Source organism: Fundulus heteroclitus, chromosome 4 (genome assembly GCF_011125445.2).
Source record: "Fundulus heteroclitus isolate FHET01 chromosome 4, MU-UCD_Fhet_4.1, whole genome shotgun sequence".
NCBI lineage: Eukaryota > Metazoa > Chordata > Actinopteri > Cyprinodontiformes > Fundulidae > Fundulus > Fundulus heteroclitus.
The window spans coordinates 582,719-598,234 of NC_046364.1; the positions used below are offsets into that span (position 1 = coordinate 582,719).

Genomic DNA, 15,516 nt, shown 5'->3' on the forward strand with positions numbered 1-15,516 from the left:
AAACATGTGAGGAGATCTGTGATCCAAACACAAGCAGCAGATGAGAAATAAGTTCGTTGGATTTAGTTTTAGTTTCTGTTGAATTCATATTAAAATTAAAACTCGTCTAAATCACAGAGAACGGGTTTCTGCACTGATTTCTCCCTGTTCTCTAACCCTTAGGGGGTGGAGGCAGATGAGCGTTCACACTGAGCCTGGTTCTGGTTCTGCTGGAGGTTCTCCTCCCTGTTAAAGGGGAGTTTTCCTCTCCACTGTCGCTTCATGCATGCTCAGTATGAGGGATTGCTGCAAAGCCATCAACAATGCAGACGACTGTCCACTGTGGCTCTACGCTCTTTCAGGAGGAGTGAATGCTGCTTGGAGAGACTTGATGCAACCTGCTGGCTTTCCTTAGAGAGGAAACTTTCTCACCAACCTGGAGGATCTGATGGAAGCTGACTTTGGAAAGAACCTTGAGATGACGTGATGTGGATTGGAGCTATATAAATAAAACTGGGCAACAAAAGAACTCCAGAACCATCAGCTTACAGAGTGGATGGGTTTAACTGAGGACTGCATTCCTTTTCATAATGATTTTTCTGCAGAACCTGGCGACAGAAGTTAAAATTAGTCTGACATCTTTTATTGAGCAGCTAGTAGTAGTAATAATGATTTAAAGGAGCCAATATTAATGGACATCTCTTCCTTCAATTAACCGGTTCTGGAGCTGAGGAGCACAGAACCACAATGAATCCTGTCTGGGCCGGCCCTAGGTATGAGCAAACTTTGTTGCAACTTTGAGCCCCCTGCTAACCTGGGAGCCCTAAAATAAGCTCAATTCTCGCTGGACATAAAAACTCCTGAGAAGAACCTTTTTAGATTATTATTATTATTATTATTATTATTATTATTATTATTATTATTATTATTATTATTATTATTATTATTATTATTATTGAAGCTTTATCTTACCAGGAAGACCCCACTGAGGTTAACAAACAAAAGGATGGTCAAGATGGGCAGCAGCAGCACAAGCAAGTAGCACAAAATATAAGAATCACAGAAATATGAAATACTGTTGAAGACAAAACTTAGAAAATTTACATAAGTGTTTGCATCCCTGCAGTTTTTGCACATCTTTCCACCTTGTAAATAATCTTATTAGGTAAATAAAGCTCCAACTTTAACCTCAGCTTCTCCACTTGGGGGTTAAAGTTGAGGGAGTCATCGATCAAGACTCCGAGGTATTTATGCCCATGAATCCTTCCAGAGAAGTCACTGATGGATGTTTTTAACTGCTTTCAAAAATGGAAAACAGCAAAAGTTTAGTTTAAACCTGCTTTAAGTTTAGTTTAACCTGCAGTGAGTCAACAGCCTGAACAAGAACTGATGCATAGCAGTAAATAACGCTGTCATCAGCATAAAGATGCAAATTTTTCAGACCCAGATCATTTCGATGAATGATGAAGAGGAAGGTCCAAGTCCTGCACCCTGTGGAACCCCTTTGTGGACACTAACAGGTTCTGAACACAGACCATCACATATAATGCAGAGTTCTGTTACTGAGGTGATTTCTAAAACAAGCATTTGCTTTTTCTGAAAGCCTCAAATGCAGAAGTCCAAGTTTTAAAATCTCCTGGTCGACAGAATCAACAGCCTCAGACAAATCTATAAAAAGTGAAGCACGGTGACTATTATTTCCGTGTGTAACAAGAACGTCATTTAGCAGCTGCACTGCAGCTGTAACTGAGCAACAATATTTTCTAAAGCCTGACATCCTGCTAAAATAGTAGAAAGTAAAAACTCCTTTATTTGCTCACTGACAAGAGTTGCATGGATCTGAGCCACAGAGATGTTCTGGGAATCGGTCTGTGACGAGTTAAAACTGCTGCATTCCATTCAGAGGGAATTTCTCTATTTTCCACTGAGAGTTTAAGAGGTTTGCAAGAACCTGATCAGCTGCCAGCTTCAAAACGGATCAGTTACACCAGGACCAGAAGGCTTTCTGAAATCTAGACCTTTAAGGGCTTTCTGGACTTCCTGCATGGAGAAGGAAACAGAACCAGGGAGTAAAACAAAAAACCTGAAGGCATGATTTATATTTGCATCAAGCCCTCTCTAAAGCAACCATAACAAAGGAGAATTTGAATGTAATTTGGAGATAATCTAATTAGTGCTGCTCGTGTCTGAGCTCTGCAAACATTTATTCACACAATAAATGTGTAAAGAAACTCGGAACCAGAGAAAATGGACCGGTTTTGTTTCTCTTTGCAGCTGCTTGGTTCTCCTTATGATGAGGAATTGAACCCAAACTGCAGGAGTTTATCTTTATTTTATTTTATTTATTTTTTTTGTTTGATTTTTAAGATAACAGGTTGTTGGTTTCTGTGTGACCATCCAAGTAAAACCGAACCGGCTGTACGGTTTGGCCGGTTCTGGTCCTGGAACAGCGAACAGGCAGCTGTCTGATCTGATCAGCGGAGCTTTATTGTGAAAGGCCGGCCGGATGCAGCGTGGCGGTGATATCCGGTGTGACCTGCAGGGCGGCGTTGCGTTCAGCTTCATTTAAACTTTCCTCCGCGGAGCACCGGGCCACACCGACTCTCCGCCAGCAGCTCCGCCGCGCTCCGGTCGCCCTCTCTCGGCCATGGCTTCCGTGGTCTGCCGGGTCCAGTACCTGGACGATTCGGACCCGTTCATCTGCACAAACTTTCCCGAACCGCGGAGACCTCCGCCGGTGACGGTGGTGGAGGACCAGCCGCTGAGCGAGCAGATCTCCGGGATCCACAAGCTGCTCGAGGCGCCGCTGAAGGTGGGTCACACACCGAACCGGACCAGAACCGGGCTCAGAGTAAGATGAGAGGCAGAAGCTGCCAGGTGAGATTCATGAGGGGAAGGAACGCTCTCAGGTGTGAGGCTCAGGGTGACGTCATAGCTTTTAATAGTCATTTGTCCCAGAAATTAAAGATGAAGCTGAGAAAACATGGAGCCCGGTCCATTCGGACCGGGACTTCTGCCGATTCACCTGGACAGGTGAGTCCAGGGTAGAAAGTGACCCGGCTTTAAACGTCAGAACAAAATGAGTCATCTGATCCTCTTCTGGTCGTTAATGACCCAAAACTCTGTCATTAATTACCGAACCGGAACCGGAGGCTGTGTTGGTGCGGGTCCAACCAGGAGCTGCTGACCAGCTCCACCTGGACCTCCACCTGGACCTCATCAGCAGGTCAACCGGTTCCAGGTGTGTCCAATCAGAGTCCATCGGTCCAACGACTGAAGCTGGGTCCAGACTGCGTCATCAGCAGCGGAACCACGGCCTAGTCAAAGTTCACACCTCAGCGTGATGGAGAGCTGTGGTGGAACCTTCAGGGTGGAACCACCATGATCTGAACCACAGCGAAAGGAGACAGAACCAAAGTTCCTCCACATGGACGACGGGACGGGCCAGACAGAACCAGAGTTCTGCTGCTGAAGCAGGTTCTGCATGTTCTGCAGAACTCAGAGGTTCTGTTGAGTGATGAAGGTGTGGAACATGTTCTCTGTAGTCTGGTGTCCAGGAGCAGAGGTTCTGGGGTTCTGCTCCCTGAGACCGGACCTGAGGTTCCTGCGTACCTGTTGGGTAACACAGGAACCAGAGGAACGTGGAGCAGAGAGACCGGGCCGAGCGGCCCTTCAGAACGGTTCTGTGTCAGCGGCAGGACTTCCTGTCCAACAGGAAGTGAACCAGAGCGGCGTCATCAGAACATCAGCGAGCGTCTGAGTCATGGGTCCATCAGAACCAGGGCTGTGAGATGTTCTCACCAGAGTTCTCCCTCAGGCTCCTCAGAACCACGCAGACGTTCTGATCCGAGTCTGGACTGTGAGGCGTTCGAGCTCTGCGGGAATCTCCAGCTTCAGACGCAGCTGGCTGGCCCCGCTGTGTTCCCATCATGCCCTGGGGCTGGACCTGCAGCCTGGCAGATGCTGGGAGGAGATATGAGCTGAAGGAGCAGCTGCTGGAGGAAGAGGGGGGAGGAGGAAGAGGAGGAGGGGGGGGGGGAGTGAGGCCAGATAAGGACGGATGGACGGATGTGAGGACTCCATCAGGCGCTTCCTCCGGCTGAGGAGCTGTAGCTGCATGAACATCCGCCTTGGTTCCGCCGGAGCCCAGCAGAACCAGACAGCTGCAGCGCTCACGCTTCCGGTACCAGCGGGTCCGTGTGGAGCCCAGAGACCGACCCGCTGGTACCGCTGGTACCGCTCTGTTTGGGTCCCTGTTAGAGGAGAACCTACTCCTCAGCCCTTAGGTCCACGTTGCTGTGAACCTGGAGAGCAGAAGGAGGAGGTGGTCTGAGGAGGAGCTGCAGAGATCTCCAGGTTCTGGTCGGGTCACATTCCTCCAGCCGCTCAGGATTCTCTCACATTTCTGAACGGTTACGTCTCGGTGTCTGCTGGTAAACAAGGTTCTGGACCTCCTGCCAACCATCGGGTCTCTGAGGGGTTCTGTAGTCCAAGCAGAACCCAGCTGATGTTCCTCCGTCCCAGAATTCATAGCTCAGCATTAACGAGCAGAACGCTGCTTTCACTGCACCTTTAACTCAGGAAGAATCCAACAAGACGATTCAAATAAAAACTTTTTAAAATAATTTCTATGATTAGTTTTTATGAGACAAAAGGGAGCAGAAAAAATTATTATCAGAGATTATCCAGATTAAATGATTAAGAAGTTTATTTTTTGAGGACTCTGGACCAAAGATTAAAACTTCTGTCTTGTCAGAATTTAAATGCAGGAAATTTAAAGTCATCCAGCTTTTGATGTCATCAAGACATGACTGCAGTCGAAGTAACTGATTGGATTCATCAGGATTTATGGATAAATATAGCTGAGTGTCATCAGCATAACAGTGGAAATTAATCCCATGCTGTCTGATAATTTTGCCAATCGGAAGCATATATATAGTAAAGAGAATTGGTCCAAGGACTGAACCCTGTGGTACTCCACAAGTGACCCTAGAGTTTGAGGAAGATTTATTATTAACATGAACAAACTGGAATCTGTCCGACAGATAAGATTTAAACCAGCCTAATGCTTTTCCCTTAATCCCTACAGTATGCTCAAGTCTTTGTAGGAGAATATTGTGATCAACTGTATCAAACGCAGCACTGAGATCTAACAGGACAAGTATAGACACAAAATGTGGTTCTACCGGTCCAGAGCTGCGTGACTGACTGTGACTCTGCAGGATTCCTGCGTCTCACTCAGCTCTGACGGCTCTAGATGTTTCCTGGACCTTCCTGCAGTAACAGGAACTGACGTAGTGTCAGGAATTTAGCCAGCGGCGCTGGACTCTGCTAGAACGGGTTTAAATGGGCCGTGGTTCCGTTACCAGGGCAAAGTTCTTTAGTCCGGTCCGTTCCAGGTTCCTGAGGAAGAAGAGCCGTTGTTGGGCGTCTTCACCAGGTGGGAGGTGTTCAGAACCTCCTGGACCTCCTGTAGCCCACTAGGACCTCCTTGGTCTCACTGGTGTTCAGAACCAGGTTGTTCTGGTCCAGATGTCTTCTCAGGTTCCAGCAGCTCCGCCCTCCCATCCTGGATCAGTGAGTCTAGGCGTGAAAACAGACAGAGAGGCTCAGGCCTCAATAAAACAGAGCTGGGTTCTGGTTCTGGTTCTGGATGGGGTCTGAGGTCGGGTCTCCAGAACCTGCTCAGTGGATCAGGCTGTTGTGTCAGCAGCTGCTCCTGGATCTGTTTACAGCACACGGCCACACACCTGAGGGCGGAACCGCGTTAGAACCAGCAGAAGATGCACATGTGGAGGTTTAAACGTGTAAATCTGTCTCCTCTGCTAACGATGTTCTCATTAAATGGAGAGGGTGGGCTGTGAGACCTGAGGCCACCTGAGGTCACCTGAGGCCACCTGAGGCCACCTGAGGCTACCTGAGGCCACCTGAGGCCACCTGAGGCCAGCAGCAGGTCGTAGGGACTCTAACAGAGGCGTCTGTGTCTTGCAGCTAGAGGACTGCACCCTGCAGCTCTCCACCAGCGGCAGCTACCTGGACCTGGACTCGTCTCTGGCCGAGCAGCGGGACGAGCTGGACACTTTCTACCAAGATGTGGCGTAAGAGCAGCTTTCTTCCTCTCTGCTGTAGCACCAAGCCCCGCCCCCTCAGGGTCACCTGCTGCAGGTGACCCTGAGGGGGCGGGGCTTTGTTTGTGTCGGGGCCTCACGCTGCAGCGCTCTGCTGACTGAGGATCTTCTGGTTTCCACAGGAAGGGAAAGAAGCCCATCCTGATCCTGAGGACTCAGCTCTCTGTGCGCGTCCACTTCATCCTGGGTAAGAGCTTCATGGAGACGTTCTACCCTCTGCAGCAGGCTGTGTGCCTCAGGTTCTGCAGGCAGAGGCCCGGTTCCTTTCTGCTGGTGACCTGCAGCAGGTCCACCGGGTCGTCTTCACGTCTCAGAAGGTTCAGACGAGACGTTGCTGCAGGGTCAGAGTGGGCGGAGCATAGCTGCAGCGTAGCAGCAGAACCCCATCAGAACCGCTCATCTAGCCGGCTCTGTGTGCAGGAACAAGGTTCTGATCCGAGCAGAACCAGCCCAGAGGTTCTGTGTGGGTTCAGCTGTGTTTCTGCTCAGAACAACATGTTTGTGTTTAACTCCCCGGAGGCCGGCGTTCTGCTCTGCCGTTTTATTTTTAGCCCGTTATGTTCTGAGCTTATCTGAGCCCAGAGTGCTGCGGTTCTCTTCCTGTTTGGGTTTGGACTTTTCTCCAGAACAACATGAGCGCTGCAGGCGGATGTCAGGAAGGTCCTCCTCTCTGGTTCTGCTGCAGGTTTTCCTCTCTGGAACCTGCAGTTTGTGGTTGTCTTCAGCCTCAGGGTGGGTTCAGGTTTCTGTTCTCTGAGACGTCTTTGTCTGTAGCTGCAGAGGCGGTTCTGGTGCCTGGTTCTGCCTGGTTCTGCCTGGTTCTGCCTGATTCTACCTGATTCTGCCTGTTTTTCTCCGTTTGGAGGTCTCTGGTTTCTGCCATCGTTGCAGATGCTTTTGTATTTTATACTCCAGTGAGAGTCCTGGTTCTGTGAGCAGCTCCCTCTGAGGTCCGTTAAAACACGTGTTGCCTGCTGGGAGAGCTGCTACCGGGCCGGTTCTGTGTGTCTGGGCCTGGATGGACATTAACGTGTCACCACTTCCACTGATGACAGGGTTCATTGTTTCCTGCAGCTTCAGCTCTGGCCTCCAGGGACGCGTGAACTTTGCCAGAGTTCCTGCCCGGCCCCGCCCTTCCTGCAGGAGGGGTTTTCCCAGCATGCCCTGTCAGCCGGCGTTTCGAGCCACGACGGAGGTCTGAGTCACGCAGAGACGACGTCACCTCTCCTGCTTCTGCTTCGTCCTCCAGCAGAAACCGCAGCAGCTTTTTCACGCTGACATGGAAACAGACTAAATTTAGAGCCAACAGAACTCTGCATCCCAGTCTGGGCTGTTACCGGATCAGGAACCGTAGGGAACGTCTCCTCTGAAGCTCCGCTGGTTTATCAACCTGCTGGGCCGTCATGACCTTTAACCTTTAGCCTGCTGGGCCGTCATGACCTTTAACCTTTAGCCTGCTGGGCCGTCCACCCGTCAGCATGAAGATCTAAATGCAGCTGAGAGAATAGATTAGAATAAAGATCAAGATAAAACGCAGAATAATAAATAAGGGGCTAAACAGACAAACTTTATTGATGTAGGAATCTGGATACAATTACACAAAAATGCAAATGCATGAAAGTCAGAGACAGAGAATCTAAATAATAAAACATTGATGGAAATCAGAATAATAGCAGCAGAAAGTTAGAAAACCTGATTTAGTTCTTTCTAAAAGTCTGAATTAACCCAGAACCTGAAAGAACAGAATTACTGCAGACAGCGGAATAAAAATCATCAGAAATAAAACATATCTGAATAAAATCAGGACGTTTCCCCCTGGCGTGGACGTTCCTGAGGGGGGTTCCAGCGGTGGATCTGGGTCCGGTTCTGGTGAATTAATGATGCGGGCCTGGAGCAGAAGGTTTTTATTGCTGCAGAAAGATCCAGTGTTGGAATTCTTCAGCATTTCGTTAATTTTCCAGCTGAAGCAGAGAAAACACGACAGCAGAACCAAGTCCGACCGTCCGCATAGAACCCCAGCAGAACTTCAGCATGTTCTACGGCCAATAAAATATGTTCCACCAGACAACATCAAGACCTGCTCCGTTCATCTCCAGCATTAATAATCTGCAACTATTTCCTGAAGAACATTTAAATGGAGGCAAATCAACGTTCTCGTCCATTTCATTCAAAGCTTTATTGTTCTGCTGAGAACGTGACAACCGGTCCGATTCAAGGTTCCCCTGCTGCAATAAACCTGCAAATAATGAAACTTTGGGCTTTTTGGGGATGCAAACTAACTAATAAGGGGCCTGGTTTGAGGTAAAAAGATATTTAAGCTTTTAAATTAAAGTTTATTTATTATTGTTAATAAGTTAATTTATTTATGTCCTCTTTAGGATGATTTTTAAGCTTTTTTTAGATAATGACTCGTTAATTAATTTATCTGGGGCCTGGCAGGCCTCTGCATGTCCTCTTTAGGCTAAACTCAGATAAATCTTGTTTTCAGTGCAGAACAAAGGGACCAGTCGACTCCATTTATTGATTGATTTGAGTTCTTTGATCCGGTGGCGGATCAGAACCGGTCTGGGCGGAGCTACGTGTGAGTAGGACCGTCTGTCCGGCCTGGATGGAGCAGAACCTTCAGGGGTCGGTTTGCTGCATGAGGCTGCGTCGCCTCGCAGTGACATCATCGCCACACATGCACTGACTGAGCTTCCTTCCTGGTTGTGCTGCGACGCCTTTGTTGTCCTCTCCCTGTTTTCTTTGGACGTTTCTGAGCTAAAAACAGCCGCAGAGCTGCAGGGGTCCAGCTGCATGAATATTCCCCACAGGCTCCTCGCTCAGACGTCTGCATGAGCTCCATGCAGAACAGGCAGATAAGATTTAAAGGCAGATAGCAGCCAACATGGATGATGAAGTCAGAGACCCTCAGCAGAGATCTCTGATATCTGTTTAGGAGAGGAGCTAAACTCAGGCAGACGCATAAAGCTGCGTGTCATCAGCGTACGGTGAGATGCTGGGCCGAGAGGACGAGCCCCCCCGCATGTGAGGCTGGTTCTCAGGTCTGAACTGATGTTCTGCTGATGGAATGGATCACTGAGGGGTTGCATGGCAGGTTCTACCAGAACTGTTTCTGGATCCTTCAGCGCTGGGTTCTGTTGCCTGGCCTGTGGCAGCAACTGCTGGTCGCCTCGCATTATGAGCATTATGGGGCGACACAATGCGACCTGGCCTCTGGCCTCTGGCAGCCGGCCTTAGGCGCTTTAACCACTCTGACCATTTACAGCAAAGTGCAGTAATTAAGCGCAGGGAGCCGCTTCAGAGAGGAAAGTGATGACAGATACGCAGATAAATAAACCGTTTCCATCTTGATGGAGCTGGACTCTCAGTCTCATCTGGGTTATTCCCAGAGGAGCGTTCCTAAATGTCCTGGTGCTTCAGCGGCGGCAGCTTTGATGGCGCCGGCTGTGGATGGAGGGTCAGACTTCATTCTGAAGACTTTCCTCTGAATAACGTCCTCAGATCCAGTTTCTCTGCTTGGCTGCAGAGAAACTAACAGGAAATGCCACTCTGGGTTTATCAGCCTCGCTTCCTGTGTGTTCAGCATAAACAACCCCCCCCCCCCCCCCCCCCCCATATTCCATCCATCTTAATGAAGACGATGAGTCTTTAGGATTCCTCGCTGTCTTACAGGTCCCATCTTGATTTGTTCCTCGGGCTGTTGCAAATCTTATTCTTGATAAAACCGTGATTACGCAGTGATTTCCCAACATGCATCTCAGGTTTCATCACGGCGCTGATCACGATCAGCTGGGGGAGTTAAGGTGGAGGAGTTAAGGTGGAGGAGTTAAGGTGGAGGAGTTAAGGCGGAGCAGTTAAGGTGGAGCGTTTAACACGGGTGGATGTTCTGCAGGCCTGAGGCATGTCTGCAGAGCGGAACCTGCTGCAGCCGCGTGTTTGCATGTCAGGCAGAGTGTTCTGCCCTGACAGCAGAACCTCTGGGCCGAGCAGAACCTCGCTGAAACCGTTGGTCGGGTCCAGAGTTCTGTGCTGAGACCCGATGTTCCAACATTTACTCAGAGGTTTATAGATGGAAGGACGCCGCCCTGGGCTGGAAAACCTAACCGGGTCTTTGTTGCGATTCATAGAACCAGTTCAGAACCGGCCCTGATTTAGTTCTGGGTGTCAGTTCCCTGGTTCTATACCGGATCCGTTTGGAACCTGAGAGGTCTGGTTCTGTAAACCAGACTTTAAACGTCTGGTCTCTGCAGGTCTGAGTGTTTGTTTCCTGGTCCAAACCCAGAAGACCCGCTGCTGTGTCTCTGCTGGAGTTCTGGTCGTACCGGTCCGACGGGTTCCTGCAGAACCGCCCACAGGAACACGAGTCCTCTGACCTTCACGGAGGCGGCTGCATAAAACACTTTTAGGTCGTTATAATCCGTCCACCTGCTCCTTCGGCCTCAGCTGTCAGCGCCACGGCGGCCATCTTGGAGACGTGAGTCACTGTCCACTCTGAGCCGATGATGTCAGCAGCGTCCTCCTCTGGTGCCGAGTGACGGCGCCGCTGCAGTTCTGCTGGGTTTGGCCCAGATACGCTGAGAAACAGCGACACCACGGTCCAGAACCCGACCCAGGCCTCGCCTTGGCTTCATTACTGCTGTGGGATGGTTCTGGCAGCGAGTCACCGTCCTGCTGGGTTTGGACTCCTCCAGCCAGAGCAGCAGAACATGTTGGTCTGCAGCAGAACCCGGGATCATGGCGGCCTGCAGCAGAACCCGGGTTCATGTTGGTCTGCAGCAGAACCCGGGTTCATGTTGGTCTGCAGCAGCAGAACCCGGGTTCATGTTGGCCTGCAGCAGAACCCGGGTTCATGTTGGTCTGCAGCAGAACCCGGGTTCATGTTGGTCTGCAGCAGCAGAACCCGGGTTCATGTTGGTCTGCAGCAGAACCCGGGTTCATGTTGGTCTGCAGCAGCAGAACCCGGGTTCATGTTGGTCTGCAGCAGAACCCGGGTTCATGGTGGCCTGCAGCAGAACCCAGGTTCATTGTGGCCTGCAGCAGCAGAACCCGGTTCATGTTGGTCTGCAGCAGAACCCGGGTTCATGTTGGCCTGCAGCAGCAGAACCCGGGTTCATGTTGGCCTGCAGCAGAACCCGGGTTCATGTTGGTCTGCAGCAGAACCCGGGTTCATGTTGGCCTGCAGCAGAACCCGGGTTCATGTTGGTCTGCAGCAGCAGAACCCGGGTTCATGTTGGTCAGCAGCAGAACCTGGGTTCATGTTAGCCTGCAGCAGAACCCGGCTTCATGGTGGTCTGCAGCAGAACCCGGGTTCATGTTGGCCAGCAGCAGAACCCAGGATCATGTTGGCCTGCAGCAGAACCCAGGATCATGTTGGCCTGCAGCAGAACCCAGGATCATGTTGGCCTGCAGCAGAACCCGGGTTCATGTGAGCCGCCTCTCTGCATGTCGACGCTCGTTGGTGTGTTTGCAGCTCTGAGCCGTTTCATCATCAGCTGGGAGCAGCGCTGGTTCCTCAGCATGTCTCCGCCTGCTCTGCAGCAGAACCGAAGCCGCCGGGTTTCTCAGGAACCTTCCTGCTGGTGGTGCAGCGTTAAGCCGGACCAACACCCTGTTTGCTGCAGAACAAACGCCAAGAACACAGCCTCACCGTTCTAAGCCCCAGTGGGTGGAGGCAGATGAGCCTGGTTCTGGTTCTGCTGGAGGTTCTCCTCCCTGTTAAAGGGGAGTTTTCCTCTCCACTGTCGCTTCATGCATGCTCAGTATGAGGGATTGCTGCAAAGCCATCAACAATGCAGACGACTGTCCACTGTGGCTCTACGCTCTTTCAGGAGGAGTGAATGCTGCTTGGAGAGACTTGATGCAACCTGCTGGGTTTCCACTGACTCACTGACTCACTGACTCACTGACTCACTGACTCTGGCTCTGAACCAGTGATTCACTTCAAACTCCTGAAATAATGACTTATCAATGAAAGAGGAAGTGGGTTTAGAATCTGCCGGCGCTGCGGCTCCAAAGCGTCGCCTCTGTCCAGTTGTCGGGTCGTTGGCTGCTGGAACGGCTCGTCTGCGCTCAGAAGCTTTTAAGAGTTCCTTCAGTCTGACTCTGTGGTTCCAGTCGTTTCACTGAACCGGATCTGAACTGAACACATCCTCAGTCGCCTGCTGTCCTTCCTGAAGCTGTAGCTCCAGTTCTGCTTGGGTTCCAGGACGTTACCGTCTTTGAACGCTGTGATGCCGGTCCCTTACCTGACCAACATGGCCGCACTTCAGCTCCATCACCCGGTCCGTTTCAGAAGAACCAGGAAGCAGTTCTGGTTCAGTTTAAACCGCTTTATGCTGATGACGCTGCGATGCTCCTCAGGGTGAACCTCATGGAGATACTGAGCTCAGCGCTGATGGCGGCGCCATGAGGACTCTGTGATGTCACTTCCTGTGTCTTGTGTTTCAGAGAGGCTGTACAACTCCAAAGGTCCGGAGCTCAGGCGCTGTCTGTTCTCTCTCAAACAGCTCTTCCAGGTAAGTCCCATGGTCCAGCACCTCCACCAGCAGTGAAGCTTCCAGGTGGTTCCTCTGCTGAACATCTGCAGACATCTCAGCTCCACAGAGACAACCCAGCAGCTCCAACATGTCCGTCACAAAGTCGTTAGAGCAGACCTGGTGCTTCTGGGATCTTCTCTGCAGATGTTCTGCAGATGTTTCCCTGCAGGGCGTCGTCCCGTTCATCAGGGGATTTAAAGGAGAAAAGACGGATCTTCATGTTTTAGCTGCGAGAAGCTCTCATCAGCAGAAGGTTCTGGTCCATCGCCTGTCCTACAGACCCAGACTGCAGCAGGACCAGAGGCTGCTCCACAGCCTCGCCTTAACGGCTGCAGGTTCTGGAGATGACCGTGGATCAGATGGAGGTTCTGTTTGGGCCGAGGCGGGTCCCACAGGTCCAACTCTAGTAGAAACCCGTGATTTGGTTCCTGCAGCCCGGGAGCTTCTCACAGCTGAAGCATGGAGAGTTCCTCAGAGCTTCTCCTCAGCACAGCGGTGGCTGGTTCTGGATGCAGTCTGTCAGCAGTTAATGTTCTGAAGGCAGCGGGTATCCTGGTTCTGACCGGGTTCTGTCTGCAGGACGATAAGGATCTGGTCCCAGAGTTCGTGGCGTCTGAAGGCCTGACCTGTTTCATCAAAGTCGGAGCAGAAGCCGACCACAACTACCAGACCTACATCCTGAGAGGTGAGCCGCTCAGGAACCGCCTGCTGCCAGAACCGGGCCGCCTCAGGCTCGGTTCTGGTTCTGGACTCACGTCCCTGCTCTGTGTCTGCAGCTCTCAGTCAGATCATGCTGTTTGTGGACGGCATGAACGGCGTGATAAGCCACAACGAGACGGTCCAGTGGCTCTACACGCTGACCGGGAGCCCGGTGAGTCCGACCCACACAACCGGGCCCAACCAGAACCGGTCGCTTCACTCCTATCACTGAGGCAGAACCCAGCCTAAGCTGCTAGTGGATGAGCAGAGCTGCGGCGCCCCCTGCTGGTCAGAACCGGGTCAGAACCTCTCCTCTGCTCGTCTCTCTTCAGTCTCGCCTGCTGGCCAAAACGGCGCTGAAGCTGCTCATCGTCTTCGTGGAGTACGCCGAGTCCAACAGCCCCCGTCTGATCGGCGCCGTCAGCCGGGTCGACTCGCAGAGGGGTACGCACGCCCACGGCCTATTGGCCCACGGGACCGGCCCGTCTCCAGGTGCTCAGGCCCGTTGCCGTGGACACCAGGTAACGTCTGCTGCGTTGCAGGTGTGCTGCCCTGGACCAACATCGTGGAGGTTCTGGAGGAGAAGAACGGCGCCGACACCGAGCTGCTCATGTTCACCATGACGCTCATCAACAAGGTACCAGAACCAGAACCGATGCGTTAAACAGAACCGGTACCGGGTCGCCCTTTTACACGTTCTGCCTCGATGTACCTGTAGTGGATGAGTAGAAGCAGAGGCGCTCTGGTCCGGTTCTGGTCCGGTTCTGGTCCGGTTCTCTACAGCTGCCGTTTAGATGAACAGCGTACCTGAACCAGGTGAAGCAGAAGCTTGTAGTCCTGAACGGGGAGAGAGGCAGGGTCAAAGGTCACAGGCGGCTCTGGGCCTTGTTCATCAGGCTGGTAGCAGATGGAAGAAGCTGTTGTTGTAGCGTGAGGTCAGGCACATTCAGCTGGGAGAGCTTCTCCTGAAGCAGAGCTGGGACGATGGTGTTGAAGGCAGAGCTGAAAAATCCACAAACAGGATCCTGGCGTAGGTTCCTGCAGAGTCCAGGTGATGGAGGATGTGGTGAAGGGCCAGGATGACAGCGTCGTCTGCAGACCTGTTGGCTCTGTAGGCAAACTGTAGGGGGTCCAGGGGGGGGGGGGGGTCGGTGATTTCTTTAAGGTGTGAAAGCACCAGGAGCTCAAAGGACTTCATGACCACAGAGGTCAGAGCGACAGGACTAAAGTCATTAAGTCCTGTGGTCCTTGGCTTCTGGGGAGCAGAGATGATGATGGAGGAAGCAGGACGTGTCGTTAGTGAGGAGTTAAAATGTCTGAACTCGTTACCTGTGATCAGGCCGCTCAGGTGTGTTGGAGCAGCGACGCACCTGAAGTTATTCTGCAGGAGTTCTGATCAGAACCCATACAGAGTCAGCCGACCCGGATGGGAATCAGAACCGCAGCGATCTGGACATCCAGACACTGATATGAAATGTGATGTCTGAGCGTTTTACTCTCCACCGCAGTCGGTTCTGCTGTTCAGAACCAGAACCCAAAAAGACTTTATAAAAGTTCCTGTTTAGAAAGTTCTTTAAGCTCCTCGCAGAGAACCGGTGCTGGAATAAGAGTAAAAACAGCAACACGGCGCCGAAAAGGAAATTAAACACATTTAAGATAAAACTGCCGTAAAGTCACTAATTTAAAAATAGTTCTGAAGGGAAGAATTAAGTTTGGACCTGGTTCTGGTACGCTTAGAGAACTACGGATCGGTCTTAAAGCAGCTGTAACTGGGTCAGGTGTTCTGGAGTTAGAAGGCGTGCTGCAGCAGAACCTGTAAACCCAGCAGCGACCCAGTAGTGCAGCTTCAGAACCGCCAGAACCGCCTGTGTCTGGCTGTTAGTCCGGGTCCGTTTGGACTCTAAATGTGTGACTGGCGGCTTTCCAGAGTCAGAATCTGGACGAGCCGTTAGACGTTGTGGTCCGGTAACCTGCTGCGTGTGTTCTGCTCGGGTTCTGCTCGGGTTCTGGTCCAGACTCTGGCGGTGCTGCCCGACCAGGACTCCTTCTACGACGTGACGGACTGTCTGGAGCGGCTGGGCATGGAGGCCATCATCCGTAAACACATGAGCAACAAGGCGACGGAGCCGGACCTGAAGGCCCAGTTCTCCACCTACGAGGTCCGGTCCGCC

At 51.5% G+C, this 15,516-nt stretch overlaps 1 protein-coding gene across 5 annotated transcripts in view; it reads left to right on the top strand.

The window, feature by feature from the left end:
• Positions 1-2,519: 2,519 nt before the first annotated feature.
• Positions 2,520-15,516, top strand: part of fhod1 (formin homology 2 domain containing 1) — a 30,789-nt gene continuing 17,792 nt past the window's right edge. For 4 of the 5 annotated variants that reach the window (XM_036135778.1, XM_036135781.1, XM_036135779.1 and 1 more), the window contains exons 1-9: positions 2,520-2,791; positions 5,971-6,077; positions 6,230-6,294; positions 12,558-12,625; positions 13,226-13,331; positions 13,423-13,517; positions 13,678-13,789; positions 13,888-13,982; positions 15,361-15,504. In XM_036135778.1, the coding sequence (XP_035991671.1) occupies positions 2,627-2,791; positions 5,971-6,077; positions 6,230-6,294; positions 12,558-12,625; positions 13,226-13,331; positions 13,423-13,517; positions 13,678-13,789; positions 13,888-13,982; positions 15,361-15,504 (957 nt within the window). In that variant the 5' untranslated portion in view covers positions 2,520-2,626. The remainder of the gene's footprint in view (positions 2,792-5,970; positions 6,078-6,229; positions 6,295-12,557; positions 12,626-13,225; positions 13,332-13,422; positions 13,518-13,677; positions 13,790-13,887; positions 13,983-15,360; positions 15,505-15,516) is intronic. The other variant, XM_036135782.1, reaches the window with a different exon arrangement.